The 17,848-nt window shown below is 42.0% G+C and overlaps 1 protein-coding gene across 9 annotated transcripts in view; it reads right to left on the bottom strand.

Moving 5' to 3' along the window:
* Positions 1 to 17,175, bottom strand: part of LOC147120133 (calcium-responsive transcription factor-like) — a 73,557-nt gene extending 56,382 nt beyond the window's left edge. The window contains exons 1-6 of one of the 9 annotated variants that reach the window (XM_085985698.1): positions 17,083 to 17,175; positions 8,708 to 8,793; positions 7,456 to 7,580; positions 6,693 to 6,923; positions 5,371 to 5,484; positions 273 to 393 (exon numbers count right to left, since the gene is read on the bottom strand). In XM_085985698.1, coding sequence (XP_085841824.1) covers positions 273 to 393; positions 5,371 to 5,484; positions 6,693 to 6,923; positions 7,456 to 7,566 — 577 coding nt within the window. In that variant the 5' untranslated portion in view covers positions 7,567 to 7,580; positions 8,708 to 8,793; positions 17,083 to 17,175. The other 8 variants (XM_085985699.1, XM_085985700.1, XM_085985703.1 and 5 more) reach the window with 8 other exon arrangements.
* Between the last annotated feature and the right edge of the window lie 673 nt (positions 17,176 to 17,848).

Below are 17,848 nucleotides of genomic sequence, written 5' to 3'. Positions count from 1 at the left end.
AAATGTATAGTTTTACTGTGTGAACAAGCAATAGCTTATGAAATTAATTGACTTGTGTAACAGCTACTTTCTTTTCTCTTTCCCCCTTCCCCAATTCCTGTTATATTCATCCTCTGCCCCACGCTGTGCAGAAATTCCCTACCTGAAGGTTGAAAAGTGAACATCCAGGCCCGTTACTCCATTATTTTTGCTAGATGACTGGCACACTCAATCATACATAATTTGAAATGCCAGATATGGTTATGAGGGTCATATATAGTAATTGTCCTTACCATGTGAGCCTGTAACATCGAGAAGCTGTCCCTGTGGAATCAGCACCTGTGCAACACCAGGTTGGTTGGAAGGAATCACGTGAAGCACCTGGCCATTCTCCGACTGGCTGGTAACAATCATCTAGAAATAACCACCAACAGTATCTGGGATGAATCATGTTAGATTTGCACATTTCCTAGGTGCCATGGTAAGCAGGCTGACCCCATGGCGTGTCAGAGAGGCACTCTCTCACTTTTTTCCATATGGAGGGAGGCAAAAATCACAGTGCGAGTCACCTTATACTATTTCTCAGCCATCCTTAAAAAGTCATATCAAGAGAAGAAATGGCAGAAATTTTAAAGCAGGTCATCTAACCTCTGTCAGGGAATAGGACAATGTAAAAGAGAGCATAAAAATGATTTTTTAAAAAGTCATGAGTTTTTACAGAAAATAATGGATTACATTCAGTAGATAGAATCGCATTGGGGAGGGGCTAGTTGTCTTTTTAAGCAAATCTGTGCCCTGGCGCCTGATCTATTAGATGATCTTTGCTGCACTCAGTGTACCACAGCCTAAATCCAAGAAAGGCATTTAATTCTTTGCCTGGAGGTTGCAGCAATGAGGCCTAAGGAGCCAGCGCGAGAACATATGCATAATAAACAGTAACAAAAACTGTTGGTCTGAACAGAGCTCCATGCTACACTAAGTCAGAAAAAGAAGAGGTAGACTGGTAGGTGGAGTGGGGGGAATTTTGTATGTGGACACTGAACATCTTTCAAAGAATGAGAAAGATTATGATCAGCAATATACCATTTAACTTCATTTGTTCAACCTACAAATACAAACAGGAAATATTACAAAGTATGATTTAAAAAAACTACTAGTCAACTTGGAAAGGGAAATCATGTTTAACAAATTTGCTGGAGTTCTTTGACGATGTAACGAGCAAGGTCGATAAAGGGGAACCAGTGGATGTAGTGTATTTGGATTTCCAGAAGGCATTTGATAAGGTGCTACATAAAAAGTTACTACACAAGTTAAGAGCTCATGGGGTTGGGGGTAATATATTAGCATAGATAGAGGATTGGCTAACTAACAGAAAACAGAGAGTCGGGATAAATGGGTCATTTTCCGGTTGGCAAAGGGTAACTAGTGGGGTGCCACAGGGATCAGTGCTGGGGCCTCAACTATTTACAATCTATATTAATAGCGTGGTTGAAGGGACAGAGATAATGTAGCCAAATTTGCTGATGATACAAAGATAGGTGGGAAAGCAAGTTGTGAAGAGGACACAAAGAATCTGCAAAGGGAAATAGACAGGCTAAGTGAGTGGGCAAACATTTGGCAGATGGAGTATAATGTGGGAAAGTGTGAGGTTATCCACTTTGGTAAGAAAAATAAACATTTAAATAATAATTTGCTTTGAGAGAGATTACAAAATGCTGCAGTACAGAGGGACCTAGGGATCCTTGTGCATGAAACACAAAAAGTTAGCATGCAGGTACAGCAAGTAATCAGGAAGGCAAATGGAATGTTGGCCTTTATTGCAAGGGTGATGGAGTATAAAAGTAGGGAAGTCTTGCTCCAACTGTACAGGGTGTTGATGAGACCACACCTGGAGTACTGCGTACAGTTTTGGTCTCCTTATTTAAGGAAGGATATACTTGCATTGGAGGCAGTTCAGAGAAGGTTCACGAGGTTGATTCCGGAGATGAAGGGGTTGAATTATGAAGAAAGGTTGGGCCTATACTCATTGGAGTTTAGAAGAATGAGAGGTGATCTTATTGAAACATCTAAGATACTGAGGGGGCTCAACAAGGTACAGAGATGTTTCCCCTCATGGGGGAATCTAGAACTAAGGGGGCATAGTTTCAGAATAAGGGGTCGCCCATTTAAAACTGAGATGAGGAGGAATTTCTTTTCTCAGAGGGTTGTAAATCCGTGGAATTCTCTGCCCGAGAGAGCTGTGGAGGCTGGGTCATTGAGTGTATTTAAAGGTGGAGATAGACAGATTTTTGAACAATAAGGGAGTGATGGGTTATGGGGAGCGGGCAGGGAAATGGAGCTGAGCCCAAAATCAGATCAGCCATGATCTCATTAAATGGCGGAGCAGACTCGAGGGGCCAAATGGCCTACTCCTATTTATTATGTTTTTAGGTTTCTCAGGATTATCTTCTTTAGAATATGGTAGTGTCAAGCCCTTGTTGTGCTGAGCTGTCAAGTTAAAAGTATTCTTTGTGAGAACAAATACAACAACTTGTATTTATATAGCATCTTTAACTCAGTAAAACGTCCCAATTCGCTTCACAGGAGCCACATAAGGAGATATATGGGGAGACCAGCTGTTCTCAATATATATTAATGATCTGGACGAGGGAATTGGATGTAATATCTCCAAATTTGCAGACGACACAAAGCTGGGTGGGAGGGTATGCTGTGAGGAGGAGGTCATGAAACTCCAGTACGATTTGGACAGGTTTGGTGATTGGGCAGAAACATGGCAAATGCACTAATGTGGATAAATGTGAGGTTATCCACTTTGGTGGCAAAAACAGGAAGGCAGATTATTTGAATGGCAATAGATTGGGAGAAGGGGAAGTGCAAAAGAGACCTGGGTGTTCTTGTGCACCAGTCGCTGAAGGTAAGCATGCAGGTGCAGCAGGCAGTTAAGAAGGCAAATGGTATGTTGGCCTTCATAGCAAGAGGGTTTGAGTACAGGAACAAGGATGTCTTGCTACAGTTGTACAGGGCCTTGGTGAGACCGCACCTTGAGTATTGTGTGCGGTTTTGGTCGTCTTATCTGAGGAAGGACGTTCTTGCCGTGGAAGGAGTGCAGCGAAGATTCACCAGGCTGATGCCTGGGATGGCAGGAATGACGTATGAGGAGAGATTGTGTTGATTGGGCTTATACTCACTGGAGTTTAGAAGATTGAGAGGGGATCTCATCGAAACCTATAAAATTCTGTCAGGCCGGGAGTCCAGAACCAGGGGTCATAGTCTAAGGATAAGGGGTAGGCCATTTAGGACCGAAATGAGGAGGAATTTCTTCACCCAGAGAGTGGTGAACCTGTGGAATTCTCTGCCACAGAGGGCGGTGGAGGCCAGTTCATTAAATATATTCAAGAAAGAGTTGGATATGTTTCTTGAGGCTAAAGGGATCAAGGGATATGGGGAGAAGGCAGGGACAGGGTACTGAATTTGGATGATCAGCCATGATCTCATTGAATGGCGGAGCAGGCTCGAAGGGCCGAATGGCCTACTCCTGCTCCTATCTTCTATGTTTCTATAACCAAAAGCTTGGGCAAAGAGGTAGGTTTTAAGGAGCATCTTAAAGGAGGGAAGAGAGGTAGAGAGATTTAAGGAGGAAATTCCAGAGGTTAGGGCCATGGCAGCTGAAGGTACGGCTACCAATGAGGTGGAGCGATTGAAATCTGGGTTGCTCAAGAGGCCAGAATTAGAGGAGCACAGATATCTTGGAGGGTTGTGGGGCTGTAGATTACAGAGATGGGCGGGGGCGGGGGCACGAGGTCATGGAGGGATCTGAAAACAAGGATGAAAATTTTAAAATTGAGGCGTTGCTTAACCGGGAGTCAACGTAGATCAGCGAGCACAGGGGTGATCGGTGGACGGGACTTGGTGTAAGTTAGGACACGGGCAGCAGAGTTTTGGATGACCTCAAGTTTACGGAGGGTAGAACGTGGGAGGCCGGCCAATAGTACATTTGAATAGTCAAGTCTAGAGGTAACAAAGGCATGGATGAGGGTTTCAGCAGCAGATGAGCTGAGGCAGGGACAGAGTTCGGTGATGTTCCAGAGCATATAGACCTTACCAAGTAGCTGTTTTGTCGATGGCATTGAGGAAAACCCCTGCATATTGGCTCAAAAAGTGCCCGCTGGTCAGGCAGAATGAGCTATTATTTTTCCTGATGGAGTAACACAAAGATGTTCACTCTACTATACAGTTTACTAACTGTTGTTTAGTAGTGGGTTTTCATGAAGGGAGGAAACAATTTCCTGATAGACAGGATTAAAGAAAAACCTTTGTCAAAGAAGTTAATAACCTGTACACATGAAGAAACTTACCTTCAATGGAAGAGAAGTGAAATTTCAGCACTGACTGCTTGAGGCAGCTTCAGTCAAAAGGGATGAGGCTTATGGGAGAAGGAAAGTCTAGATGGATTACTAAGCAACCTAAGAAGCACTTGGAATTCAATTCAGAGCAATACGATCCTGGGTAAACATACCAACAGTAGGGTATACTTGCCCAGGCTGGTGCAACCTTTTTATGGGAAAAGGATCAATACTGTTTCAGGGGCAAGATAACCAATCCAGTCAGTGCCAAAGACTGTGCCAGTATAGGAGTTGCAACTCTTTTGGCGCCAATAGGAGCCTACTCATGACCACTGTTGGTGAGGGCTCTCTCCTTCCCTACACCTCTCCAGGTATGTGAGGCAAATTGTAATTTGCCAGTGTATCTTTAAGGGACGATCTTGTACATACTTTCTATTTGTACTCAATTTCTGTCCAATCTGGGTGTAGAAGAGTACTTTGCCAAGGTGGATCCCAAGGTCTCACTGCTTGGAGATGCATCAAACACTTTTAAGATTCCAATACAATAATGGAGTCAATTATTCTGAGCCTGTGTCCTTAGATAGGAAAAACATACTTCAGATTGGATTTTTTTTATTGCCAATTTTTCTCCCCTCCCTCTGGAAGGATTTGAATCCTTGCTATGGCAGGTATCCTCAGGTATCCTCATTTACCTCATTGGAAATGAACTGTGGTAGTTGATGTAAATTTTGAAGCCAGTCACTGGCACTGACCAGCAGCTACAAAGCTGGGTTTGACAGAGGCATGCCTGAGTAAGCCATAATCCAAGACAGTATAATCCAAGACAGTATAAAATGAATGTTCTACAAACTTGTTTTCAACTAAAATCGAAGACTGAAAAGCAAAAATTGAAAAACTATGATGAAACTTCTTTTCTATACCTTAAAAATATTGAAAAAGAGGACTTAAAATCATAACACCAAAAATAAAACTGAGACAGTGATAGCATGTTCTCTAGTGTGGCAGATACAGGTCTGAATACACTGGAGTAAAAGAACTAAAGGCCTACCTCAGATTGATGATGTGATACAGTAGAATGGGAGATGATCACCTGACCTCTCAAAGCATCAGTTTTGTTAAAGGGATGATGCCCCAGGTGATATTCCCCTATGGATGATAATTCCTATTTGTTTTTTGGGGTTGAATAAATGAAAAACAAGCATTTCTAAAGATTTTCACAAAATTTACAAGTATGTAAATGTACATATTACACACAGATCCCAATCAAGCAGTAACCTGACTCGATGCTAAACTGCTGTTATATTGGGAACATATAGTCCATACTGAATATTGCATTCATTACATTATCATTTAAGACAAATTCCAGTTGGCACCTAAACCCATTGGCCTAGAAATTCATCCTGGGCAGTGGCAAAAAACGGGCGGTATCGGATTGGCTGCCCGCAGCTCCTGATATTCAGTTGCATTGACTGCAGAGGAACTGAATATCAGGCACTGCGTATAACAGGCGGCCAATCCGATACCACCTGTTCTTTGCCACCGCCCGAGACAAATTTCTAGCCCTTTATCTCTTTCATTTGCCAGGGCATTTATATAGTCTAAATAGTCGCATTCTCCATGGCCCCTTTTTATGTAAATTCACGAACAAACAATAGGATGGGTAGTTCCGTGAGGTATGACTAGTGTTACAAAAATGGTGTGCTCCCACCATCTAATGACTGGTATAACTCTCCTATTGAAGGGAATGCAAGTCAAGACCTTGACTCTAACTTAGAGGTCCAACCCTCTACCAGCAGTTCTACCAGGGCTTACTGGACTCCTCTAAAAAGGGAGACCAGACGTAAACCACTACTGTGCTAAATGCTGAGAGTGGAATCAAGTAAACTACCTTCTATAGCTACCAGGAAACCTGTCTCATGCTGTAGTGTTAAAGGCTTCTGGGTCCCTAGTATGGAACTCCAACATTCTTTTGCTAGAGCTAACAGGCCACGCTCATAAAAAGAAAAGTAATTTTCTTCTAACTTATAGACCCTTTGTATACTCACCAAATGTATTGAACAAACTAAATTAATTAATTTTAGGATTTCCCAATAACTGTGGCCTATATTTTTATATATAATTTTGTAGATAAGAATACAAGTGCTGGGTTCTTCAACTCCAGTCTTAAATACACTAACATTTGTTTTTTTTTGCAGATTTTTAACGGAGAATAAAAATGTTACATTTTCGGGTTATTATCCCATCACCATACAGTAGTCCTGTCATTTTTTGAGGGGTCCAGGACTCCCCATCACTGGATTCGTGCACGGGTCAATGGGAAACATACACAATTGAAATAATTTTTTTCATGTAGTGCTGTTTGTTACTAACCATACGTGCATTTGTGTCCCCCAATGATTGAAGTTCATACTGGATAGGCTGCCCGTTCTGATCCATCAGCTGAAACTGCTCAGTGGACAAAGTCTGTGCCTGCTGGGAGGCCTGTACTGTAGGATTCCGAGAAGCAGGAGAGTCATCCGTAATGTGTACTGTGATAGGAATGACAGTGATGGGATCATTCCTTCCAAATGCAGATTCTCCATCATCTATCCAGGCCAATTGCTTTGAAGGTAAAAAAAACACACAAAATTTGAGTTTATTAACCTTTGTACTTAAGCAGCAGCAAGGACAGATAGTCCAATAACACCAGGGAGACAATCTGAAAGAAGCTTGGCTTAAGGGACCCTCAATTTTTAATCTAGTGGGGTATTTACCTTAACTGAGGAAAGTGTGGCACAGTACCTAGGTGCCGAGACTATTTAATTTCAGCTGCATCATTGGAGTGGGCGCTGAGCAGAGATTGGGAAACTCCCCAGAGATTGAAAGAAAATTGGAGGACAAGTCACCGAGGCCATTCCCATTAACCTCAAAGTGGCCGCATGTAGAGCAGCATTGAAAGACACCACGATATTTGCATTACCTGCAACTGAGCATTTATTCTACCCTCTTGGAATTTCCCTCACATTTTACTTCTGAAGAAAGGTCTGCACCAGAAACGTTCATTTGTCTGTTGCCTCCACACATGCTGACTGACCTGCTGCATGTTTCCATCATTTTCTGTCGCACATTTTGCTTGCCTATTCGGTGATCTTACCTGGAAAACTTGTTGTTCTGCCTCAGAATCCTCAGTTATGTCAGCATCTGGTCCCAATAATGTAGTGCTCCTTTCCATACCGATCTCATCCTGACTGACATCTTCTGCCATCTCAGAAATAACCACTGAAACAAAAAATGAAAATGACACTTAATGGTTGAATAAAGAAATCAAAACAATTAGGGCCAAGCAGAAACATTTGAAGATATAAAGAAGCAAACAATAGTTAGACTGCAATTCATACAAAAGTCCGAGAAGGATAATATAAAATGCATACAAAAGAGAGGAATTCAACAGAAAGGCAGACTGTAGATGGTAATAAAAATGGTGATTCAAAGTATTTTTATCTTTATATATGAGGCAAAGGAGAACAAGCATATTTTCTAATGGACAAATGAGGTAGATATAATAGGGGGATGGAGTTCATCCTATGGTTCAGTATGGAACTGAGCAACAAAGGCCAGGAAAAACCTGGTTTAATTTGCTGGTATATGCTGAGCTAGCTGATTTAATCAATGCATTACAATTGGCCCGAGTCTTCCCAAGCCTCAGCAGAGAAAAGTAATCAGACAGATCTCCCCTTTTGAGAGTCAGTCAGTGGTGCTTCATGGAAAGTTGGATGAAGATTAGATTGGGGTTAGCTGTAATGCTCCCCATGGTGGAATAGCCTGCTGACAATCACCGTCAAGGCTCACATATGAATAGTTTCTTGGGCAAGATACTGGTGGCTGTTGGTGCCCTTAAAATCACATGGTATTGATAAATTGAAAAAGTTCTGTCTTCGAGACAGTGACTTTTTTTCTGGGCCCCTTCTGTTCAATTCATATGACATGGAGCAGAGTACTTGAAAATATTATAAAACTGACAGATGACAGTAGATTATAACTAAGATATAAGTGCGAGACACAGATAGCATTCAAAATGATTTGGTTCAAATAGATGAATGGGTTAGTTTGAATAAATGTGAGGTGGCACACTGGAACAGACAATAAATGTAAGGATGCAAGATTAAGATATTCTGAACTTGTGCTTGATTTATCTTTGCGGCAAGCAGGACAAAGTTTGCAGAATCCTTCCTCAACAGATTACGGGAGAGTCCAAGATAGAGTGGATGGTGCATGACATGTGAAAGGAATGGACGTGGGCAGGCTGAAAGGATTCTTTGTTCATGCTTTAGTATGTTCTCAATGGACACTCCTTCAGGTGTGCGTATGTTTCCTGTACCAATGTGCATTTTCTTACATTTACTTACACTATAATCCATCCACTATTCGTTAGCCAATCCACTTGATTGTCCAAATCCCTTTCAGTGTCTTGATTCTTCTCTGTACTAGTTACCTGACAACATTACAAAATGTTATATTGTTACAAGGAGAACCCTTCCCTTAATTATTTATGAATTAAGCAGCAGGGTTCAAAACAATCTCTGTTCAACAAACCTTTATCACCTTCTGCTCTCTATTTCTTAGCTAACATTTAATTCAGTTAGCTCATTCACTATTAATCCTATTGTATTCATTAATGACTTCAGTATCAGACTGTATCTTGTGAATTTCCAAGTAAATTATATTCACTGTAAAGCCCTACTCTGTTAATTTATGGTGTGTTTATACTATACTGTTCGTGTCGCCGCAAAATGATTTCTGCATTATCACTCCAAAGTCAAGTTCTATAGGAGGCAATTTCACACTGCTTGGATTTACCTTTGTATGTAGTGTAACTATAGTGCTGTGCCAAACTGGTTATAAAAGGTGCTCAGAGGGTCCCTTGGAGTATTGCTTTGAAGTTTAGAGAGTGCAAATGCTCCCAAATTCTATAATCATGGACCAGAGTACTTGCCAGGTAACGAGTTCAGAGCATGTATGCAAACACGTTGCACAGAGCTCTCTCCTCGGCAGCATACTGGAGACCATAGCTGCATTACAAATGTACTGCAAGTTACCTCCTCAAAATCGTCTAGTAAATCAATAAGGAATTACCTATTGTTTCTATTACCCTATCTATGTCTGTATATTCTTTAGATGAAAATCAATAGCGTCCTGTAAAATGCACATTTTCTGCTGTGGCTCAAAACTAGAGCGTGGTACAAGCTTGTCCTTTCATGTACACTGAACAGAATTTAACTAACTGACCTAGAAGTAATTTCTGATCAAGTGAACCAGTTTTAAATTCAATCTCACTGTCCCGACTTCTATTGCCATTGCTTTTTGGAGTACCAACATACAAAAAAAACAGCTTATGGGAAAACTTATACATCTATGCCAAACTAATAGACACGGCCTAAATAACACAGAAACAAACAAAGCTCTCCACCAGTGAAGTAATAACTAGAAAGTACATGCACAATTGCACTGTATTCTCTTCCTATAACCAACACACATTCCATTACAGCATTTCCTTCCTAATATTCTGCTCACTAGCACACTTAAAACCACTTCATCTTTGATAACCAAATGCCAACTGATAAACACATGACCAACATGACAACTCCCCCTAAGCAGCCTACATTGCAAGATCAAAAGATCAAACTCCATTCACAACACACAAGGTTCTTTTTAACTATGTACTAAACAAAAGTTATATACATAATTTGAATAAATACAAATGCTGGGTATAATGTTGAACACCATTTTTATTTAACATACTCATGACTAGTGTTTTTTCACAAATAGAATTAAATACTAGTCTTGAAATTCCGATCCCTGCGGGTGTGTACGCATTGTGTACTTACCCGTAGGGCAAACAGAAATGCCGGTTTTAGGCATGCACTGCGCATGCGCTGGAAACCGGCATTTCCGATCTGTCAAGCTCTTGACAGATCCTCCGCCTGCCCGGGAGCAGGGCCTCTGCGGGCGGAGAGTTCCGTTTTTTGGAGACCCTCCGCCCGCAGAAAACACTTACAATTCTTGCGCCTGGTAAAAGCAGGCCCAAGGCCTTCTTTTACCAGGATAAGAGTTGAAAAAAGTTTTTTTGTTTTGTTTTTTAATTTCCAGATTTTTATTTTAAAACACTTTAAAGAAAGGTAAGTCTATTTCTTGCCCCGTTAAAAACTAATTTTTTTTCCAAAAATAAAATTTTTGTTTAAAATACTTAATTTATTGTAATTTAAAGTCATTTTAAAAATGTGATTTAAAAAAAAAATTATTTAAAGTTTTACTTTTTTGGGGGTGATCTCTTCATATATTTGACAAGTCTTCCTGTCAAATGTATGAAGGGAGATTCCCTTCTCTGATTGGCTCCCCGTGGCCCACATGTTCCCAGGGATGCTGCGAACCGCCTGCGCCTCTGAGGTACATGGGCCCTGCACACCGGCAGTTTGAAGAGGCCCAGCAACGGAACTCTGCACCTCCCGGGAGCCCTCCAGTCCAGGCGCAGATTTTTCAGGATCGTAGCCCTCCGCCCGCGGGAGGCCTGCCAACGGAATTTCTGGGCCACTATATTCAATAACTTTATATGCTGCATTTTTGTACTTAATAAAATGTCCTGTTGCTATTCTTGTATGTCTGAAATTTGTTATTACTTGGATGTTTTTTAAATGCTAAGTTACACTTAGAGCATCATTCTCAACTGATTCACAACAGCAACTCCACTAACTAGAGTAGGTGGGGCCCGGATGCAACAGCTTGAAAACAATTCAAAAAGACTAATTTATTAAAGGGGGCAAATAGATGCACTTTCTCACTCACTTTTAAAGAATGGCACCTCTGATAGCTCTATTTCTCAATGCAATGCCTAGCATGAATTTAAGCTATGCTGACTAGGAAATTCAATTCCTGGTTTGTGTTGAGTTAGTTGATTCAGCCAGGCAGGTGGTACACTTGGCCTCAGTACCTCTGAGCTAAGGAGGGGAAAAAATCCATCAACGTTTTTATCTAAAGATTACTCCTGGAAGGTTCACATGTGGTTGCCAGGTGAGAACAGGATCAACCTTAAGTGTGATGTCTTCAATGATTGAATAGCTTGTCAACACTCACTGTCTAGGCTCACACGAAGAATGGCAACATGGAAAGAGTACCAGAAGGCAACTGGCACCTCTGATGAAAGGTCAACGGCCTGAAACATTAACTGAGCTGAGCGTTTTCCAGCATTTTCCGTTTTACTCCTAATGAAGTATCCACTAACGTGAGTCAGGATGTTCAAAGGCCAAGAGAAGAAAATTGGGAGTGTAAAAAAGGAGAGTGGCAAAAAGGAGAGTGGCAAAAAGAGGTACAGCCAATATACAGTGCAAAACGACCACATACTGTCCTTCATTGTACAACATTGCCATCATCTGGCTGAAGAACAGTATAACAAAAAAAGCTTTCAACTTTTCATTAAAGCTACTTATGGAAATCATGTTCTTAAAAAGAACTGATTTCCTCTCCCCGCCCTAATGTTTGGTTGTCGTGCAGGCTTTTTAATCCTTCCCTCTCTAAAAACTGATGTGTGAAGTATAACACAGTACACTTAGCTTCTACTAGTTACTCACAGGCAAAAGTCCTCTATGTGGGAGCTCTACAGAACTGTAATTGGTATCTGCTCTAACCAAGCTTAGTTTGCAATCAGAAGCAAACTCAGGAAGGGGATGCTAGATTAGGACTTAAAACAGCAGTAGTGGGTGGGAAACGGGATATTATTTCTTTCAAAAGACCTTCAAAACAAATGTAAACAAATTTGTAGTTAGTAGTTTTTCATGTTATCCTCACCAAGCCCGGTAATTTAATTTGTTGAGGGTGAGTCTTTGTTTCTCCCCTTCTGCTTTTTTGATCTCTATGTACCATCATGGTCTAGATAGTGGGCAACATAGTCCTAGGTAATTGCCAATACTGCCCTGAAACTGGTCACTGGGAAGTGGGCAAGAACAGCTAGTCACTTTCCTTCTGTTTTACCCTCACTCAAGAGACAGGCCTCAGCTTTCCCCACAGCTGCAAGAGCGGCATTGGAAATGCATCATGTGGAGAACCTCAACCATAGGCTGGTTTTGCTGTTTTAATACTATGCACCATCATGTCACCCCATTACCAAGATTAGCATGGTGCCTCTGATCTCATTTCCAGAAAGCACGTGGAACAAGGACAGACACAATAAGGCTCACTACCATACCTCTCAAGCAAACACGCAACAGGGACAACGATGGGAGGCAAAAATATATTATTTATATATTATACTCCAAGTATAATACGCAAAGATATTATTCCTTTGGATTTGCAGCCATAAAGACACTTTTTCAGCCTGATTAGAATTTATAGTAATATAATACAAGGTCACTTCTAAAAATACAACTCATTCACAAAGGTATTTCAAAATACACCCACAAATAACAATAGCCTGAAGGAAAAAATAAATCTTATAAAGTATTGTTTATTTAACACAGCTCCATTTTAAAACAAGTATTATTTCACCCTACACAAGAGTGAGTCCCATCATCTGGGTGATTACCAAAAAATTGTTGAAACAGTGAGTACTGATATCATGGTAACTAGTTTGCAGTTACAAAGCTCCATGTTGTATGATGAATTAACATACACAGTCAAAGGTGAATGCCCAAAGCTAATGGGGGGTACTTAATGTTACTTCAGCTCCCGTACCTTTTGGGTTCACAACTCCTCCCAGCCAACACCCTCTGTTCCTGACTCTATCTCTACTCATGTTAATTCAGTTCCCTGATACCACCTCACTAAATAACTTCCGTCAACCAGTTCTCCCACTTGTCAGCACTCGCTGCTTAAAAACAAAAATATTTCACAAAAAAGACAAGACCAAGACAAACAAAAATAGAAATGTTCATGATAGCTCACTGTAATCATTTGATTTTTAAAAACATTTTATTACATTTTCAAGAGTTTGTGAACAGGCACATATTTGATTAAAGTGTTGTACATTTACATTCGCTTGCATGCGCTTGAGGGAGAATACATTGATGCATGAAATTTGTTGGCATAAAAATCAGTCCAAATGGTGGGACACATACTGATTGGAATACCAACAAGAGGTGACAAAATAGAGCATTAAAGATTTGATTCATAACTTCATTGAGGTCCTAATCTCAACCACAACTTTATGGGAAGGTAACTTCCATGAGGGGCGGGGAGGAGGGAGAGAAAAACAGAGTGCAAGTTATTGCCAGGCCATGGTGCACACCCCCAAGCAGTCTGCTGGCTTCTCAGCTGCAAGCTGGCATTACATTAACAGTGAAGAAAATGTAGGAATTTCATGCCTACAAAAGAAGCTTGATATAGTAGCACTTGATTTCTTAAGGTTTATCTTTAATTAAGAGAGTTTTCCTCGTACCAGAGTTGGTGTTTTAAGCATGTATCAGAATTTCAGATCCACAAAGCCAGTTTCAGAACAAAGACCGAAGGGCCCAGATTTTGTTCGTGTTCGCCATCATTTGCAGACGACACAAAGCTGGGTGGGCGTGTGTGCGGTGAGGATGCCGAGAAACTCCAAGATGATTTGGACAGGTTGTGTGATTGGGCAAAAGCATGGCAGATGCAATAAAACGTGGATAAATGCGAGGTTATCCACTTTGGTGGCAAAAACAGGAAAGCAGATTATCTGAATGGCAATAGATTGGGAGAAGGGGAAGTGCAACGAGACCTGGGTGTCCTTGTGCACCAGTCGCTGAAGGTAAGCATGCAGGTGCAGCAGGTGGTTAAGTCGGCAAATGGCATGTTGGCCTTCGTAGCGAGAGGGTTTGAGTACAGGAACAAGGATGTCTTGCTGCAGTTATACAGGGCCTTGGTGAGACCACATCTTGAGTATTGTGTGCAGTTTTGGTCGCCTTATCTGAGGAAGGATGTTCTTGCCATGGAAGGAGTTCAGCGAAGATTCACCAGGCTGATACCTGGAATGGCAGGAATGACGTATGAGGAGAGATTGGGTCGATTGGGCTTGTACTCGCTGGAGTTTAGAAGAATGAGAGGGGATCTCATTGAAACTTATAAAATTCTGACAGGACTGGACAGACTAGATGCAGGATGTTCCTGATGGTCAGGGAGTCCAGAACCAGGGGTCACAGTCTACGGATAAGGGGTAGACCATTTAGGACAGAAATGAGGAGGAATTTCTTCACCCAGAGAGTGGTGAACCTGTGGAATTCTCTACCACAGAAGGCAGTAGAGGCCAATACATTAAATATATTCAAGAAGGAGTTGGATATATTTCTTAAGGCTAAAGGGATCAAGGGGTATGGGGAGAAAGCAGGGATCGGGTACTGAATTTGGATGATCAGCCATGATCGCATTGAATGGCGGAGCAGGCTCAAGGGGCCGAATGGCCTACTCCTGCTCCTATCTTCTATGTTTCTCCCTCTGAAACTGACTGTAACATCAGGATTTAGCGCATGTAAATGCAGAAATCCTAAAGTTGCAGTCAGTCAATCACTGCTCTGACACAGGCTGCACTGTGGACACCAACCCCCCACCTTTCCCCTGCAGCTGGCGATCAGTGAAATTGATGTAAACTTGAGCTTTTCCACGCTAATATCGGTTAAATACCCCATTAAATGTTAAGCCTTGTTGGAATAGGTGTAACTGGGATTTTAACAGCATATTGACTGCTAAACAAACAATCGTTATGGCCCCGAAAAGCTAATTTTTATATTTGTGAAATTTCTCCATTATGAAAAAAATTACTAATTTAAAAACTTTTTTTTAAAGTTTGTTCATGATATTTCAGCTTCTATCTTAACCCCATGTGTATATCCCAATCTTTATTTTGCTCTCTTAACATTTTTAAAAAGTGCAGATAATCAGTGCTTTTCATTTCCTGGTTTGCTGTCTGTGAGAATTCTTCTGTGATTGGCTGCTTAGGCAGCTTGATGTCATCTCAGCTGCATCACGCTAGGAATCCCCTATTGACAGTGCTACAATCAATTACACGTCGAGCAACCAAACATTTGCGCCAGAGATCACGGGGTCAGCGGTGATCGCTGTTGCATCACCACTAACTGCAAATACGGGTCTTTAACTCAACTGGTTCATTTCTGATTAGCACTCCAACAACCCTACACCAAGAAACCTAGAAATTCAGATGTATGTCAGAGACATAGTACACTGTGCCACAGGGTGGTAGGCCACATACTTGTGCCAGGTCATGTATTTGTGCCTGTGATTCTCCACATGTTGAGTTCCTGATCTCAGCCATGGTGTTATGGGCAGTGGAAACTAGGCATCTCCCCACAGAAGGGTTTTGGAGGGGGGGGGGTGGCAGGGGAAGTCTACCTATATCAGTTTCATCTAGCTCCTAGATGATAACTTATATAAGGGTATCACCTTTAACAAATAAAAATCCAAGATTTTTTTTTGAAGACATGCACAATAGTAATTTCACATATCACAACTGGGTGCACAGCTTACCTATGATCCCATGTCAACATAAAACAACTTACATTTATAGTGGCTTTAACAGAAATAAGTCCCAAAGCTTTTCAGAGGTGTAAACAGAAAATCAAAAACATAACATGAACCCTTCAATGCAAATGACTGTAACCTAAACATCTCTATCCCAGAATTCCTTGTGTAATATCACTTACTTCCAACAGCATTAGCTTCACAGAAAAACCACATTTATTTACAAATGCAAATGAACAAATGCACAATCACATTAAGTACACCTGACATTATTTCAATGAAGTGATGTATTCAGCAACTACCAATGGTGGATAAAACATTTGTTGAGACAAGATACTCCTGCCACATGCTTTGGTACATTTTTATATAAATCTCCTCTTCCCCTATATTAGTAAAAAATATTCTAAGGGTTGTTATCCCTACCACATTAAAGTAATTCAACTGAATTATTTAGATGGGGCAAAATAATTCAAGCATTTCAATACAATCTCCCTATGGGGAGGAAGCTGTCAATGAGTTTTAGAGAATAGACATGGGGCAGGCAGGTGCCACTCGTTTAGTGCGGAAATAATAAAAATTCAATTTTTATTATCACAAGATTCCAGAATTTTTACCAGTGCTTCAGGGTTTGCAGTCTACTATTCTATGCATTTTTCTGTGAAAACTGAAAACCAGTGGCTTTGCTTATATGAGGGAGAAACTGAACTGAGACATCCTGCAAATTTCAGGATAGAATTATAATTTCAAAATCCTATTCTACAGTTTCCTATTGGCTTTCTTTAAAAAAAAACATGGCCTAAGCTTTTGCCAACACCACCATCCCACGATACCCACTGGTTCAAAAGTGAACATTCAGACCGTCTGTTGCGGAATGGGGGTGGAAGAGGGGGAGGGAGCAACATTTTGCAGGAACGCTGCGATTTAAATAAATATTAATTTATTATAATTAAGATGTTAAAAATGTTACTTTAAAAAAAATGCGGCGGTAATATTCTGTGCACGGGGGGAAATGCATAGGCCCCTCCACACCTCGCTGCAGCAGTGTTACCCCTGCCCCTCACTCGGGCAGGTGGGGCCCCCCATTTGACAGCCTGTGGCAGATTCTCGCCATTTTGTTGCCCCGCAGCTCGACTAAAAGAGCGCCCGTTAGGCCGAGGCTGCTCTGCTTCTCCCTTCCCTTTCTTTTCCCTCTCCTCCCGGGTGCGGCAGCGGCGGCGGGTCCCAGGGACTGAGAGGCAGCGAGAGCGCGGGACGGACAGACAGCAAGCAAAACACCGGAACGAGACTACTCAACCTCGTCTTCACTCCAACACATCCGCCATGGAGAGCCGGGCCGCCCGCACCACGCATGCGCCGCCCGCCGCGCAGGGCGCCTGCGCAGCGCCAGAGTGAAGCCACGGGCAGTTGGAGAGAAGGAGGCCTGCGCGCTAATGTGCGGGCCCCAACCTTTCGTTCTCGGTCAGTCACCCGCCCCTGTCGAGTTACGATCCAGTTGATGAGCGGGTGGAGCGCTTTTGGATAAAGCTGGTTCCGTTTCAGGCTCTTCTCTCACACGGGGAGGAAAAAGAAAGATGGCGACGTCGCACGGTTAATGTGATAGCAGCGTGGTGCGTCACGTACCCCGGAGCGGCCTCAAGCCGCTGAAGCAGGCCGGCCGTCGCGTTACAGACACTGGGCTACAAATAGCCCCAGCGCCGAACGAGGGTACATAAAGCAACTGTGAAGGGGGGGAAACGAGGATGGCGGCTCTGCATAGCTGTTCTTGTGGAAGGTTATCAAGTCTTGCTGCTAAATTGCCATGCGAGCTGGCCAGTGCGCCCCGCATAGCAACTTTCAACGCCAGGGTTACTATTTGATAAGCAATTTCTCTGTTGAACTTGGGGGAGGAGATTTTGTTCTATATGGAACAGGTTCCAAAGGCTGAATGGCAGATCCCTGTTCTTGTGTGGGGCAGGTGCGTTGAAAATACCAATCGCTCATTTCAGATAAGACCCCATAGCCACCAGAAAAGGTAGTCCTTCATAACAGCCTGGGCTGGACTCATAGAAACATAGAAGATA

This window comes from Somniosus microcephalus, chromosome 4 (genome assembly GCF_052327205.1).
Source record: "Somniosus microcephalus isolate GS21.2 chromosome 4, FLI_Smic_1.0, whole genome shotgun sequence".
In the NCBI taxonomy this organism is placed as follows: domain Eukaryota; kingdom Metazoa; phylum Chordata; class Chondrichthyes; order Squaliformes; family Somniosidae; genus Somniosus; species Somniosus microcephalus.
Note: the sequence above shows the minus strand (reverse complement) of the source record. Positions and strands in the feature narration are given on the sequence as shown.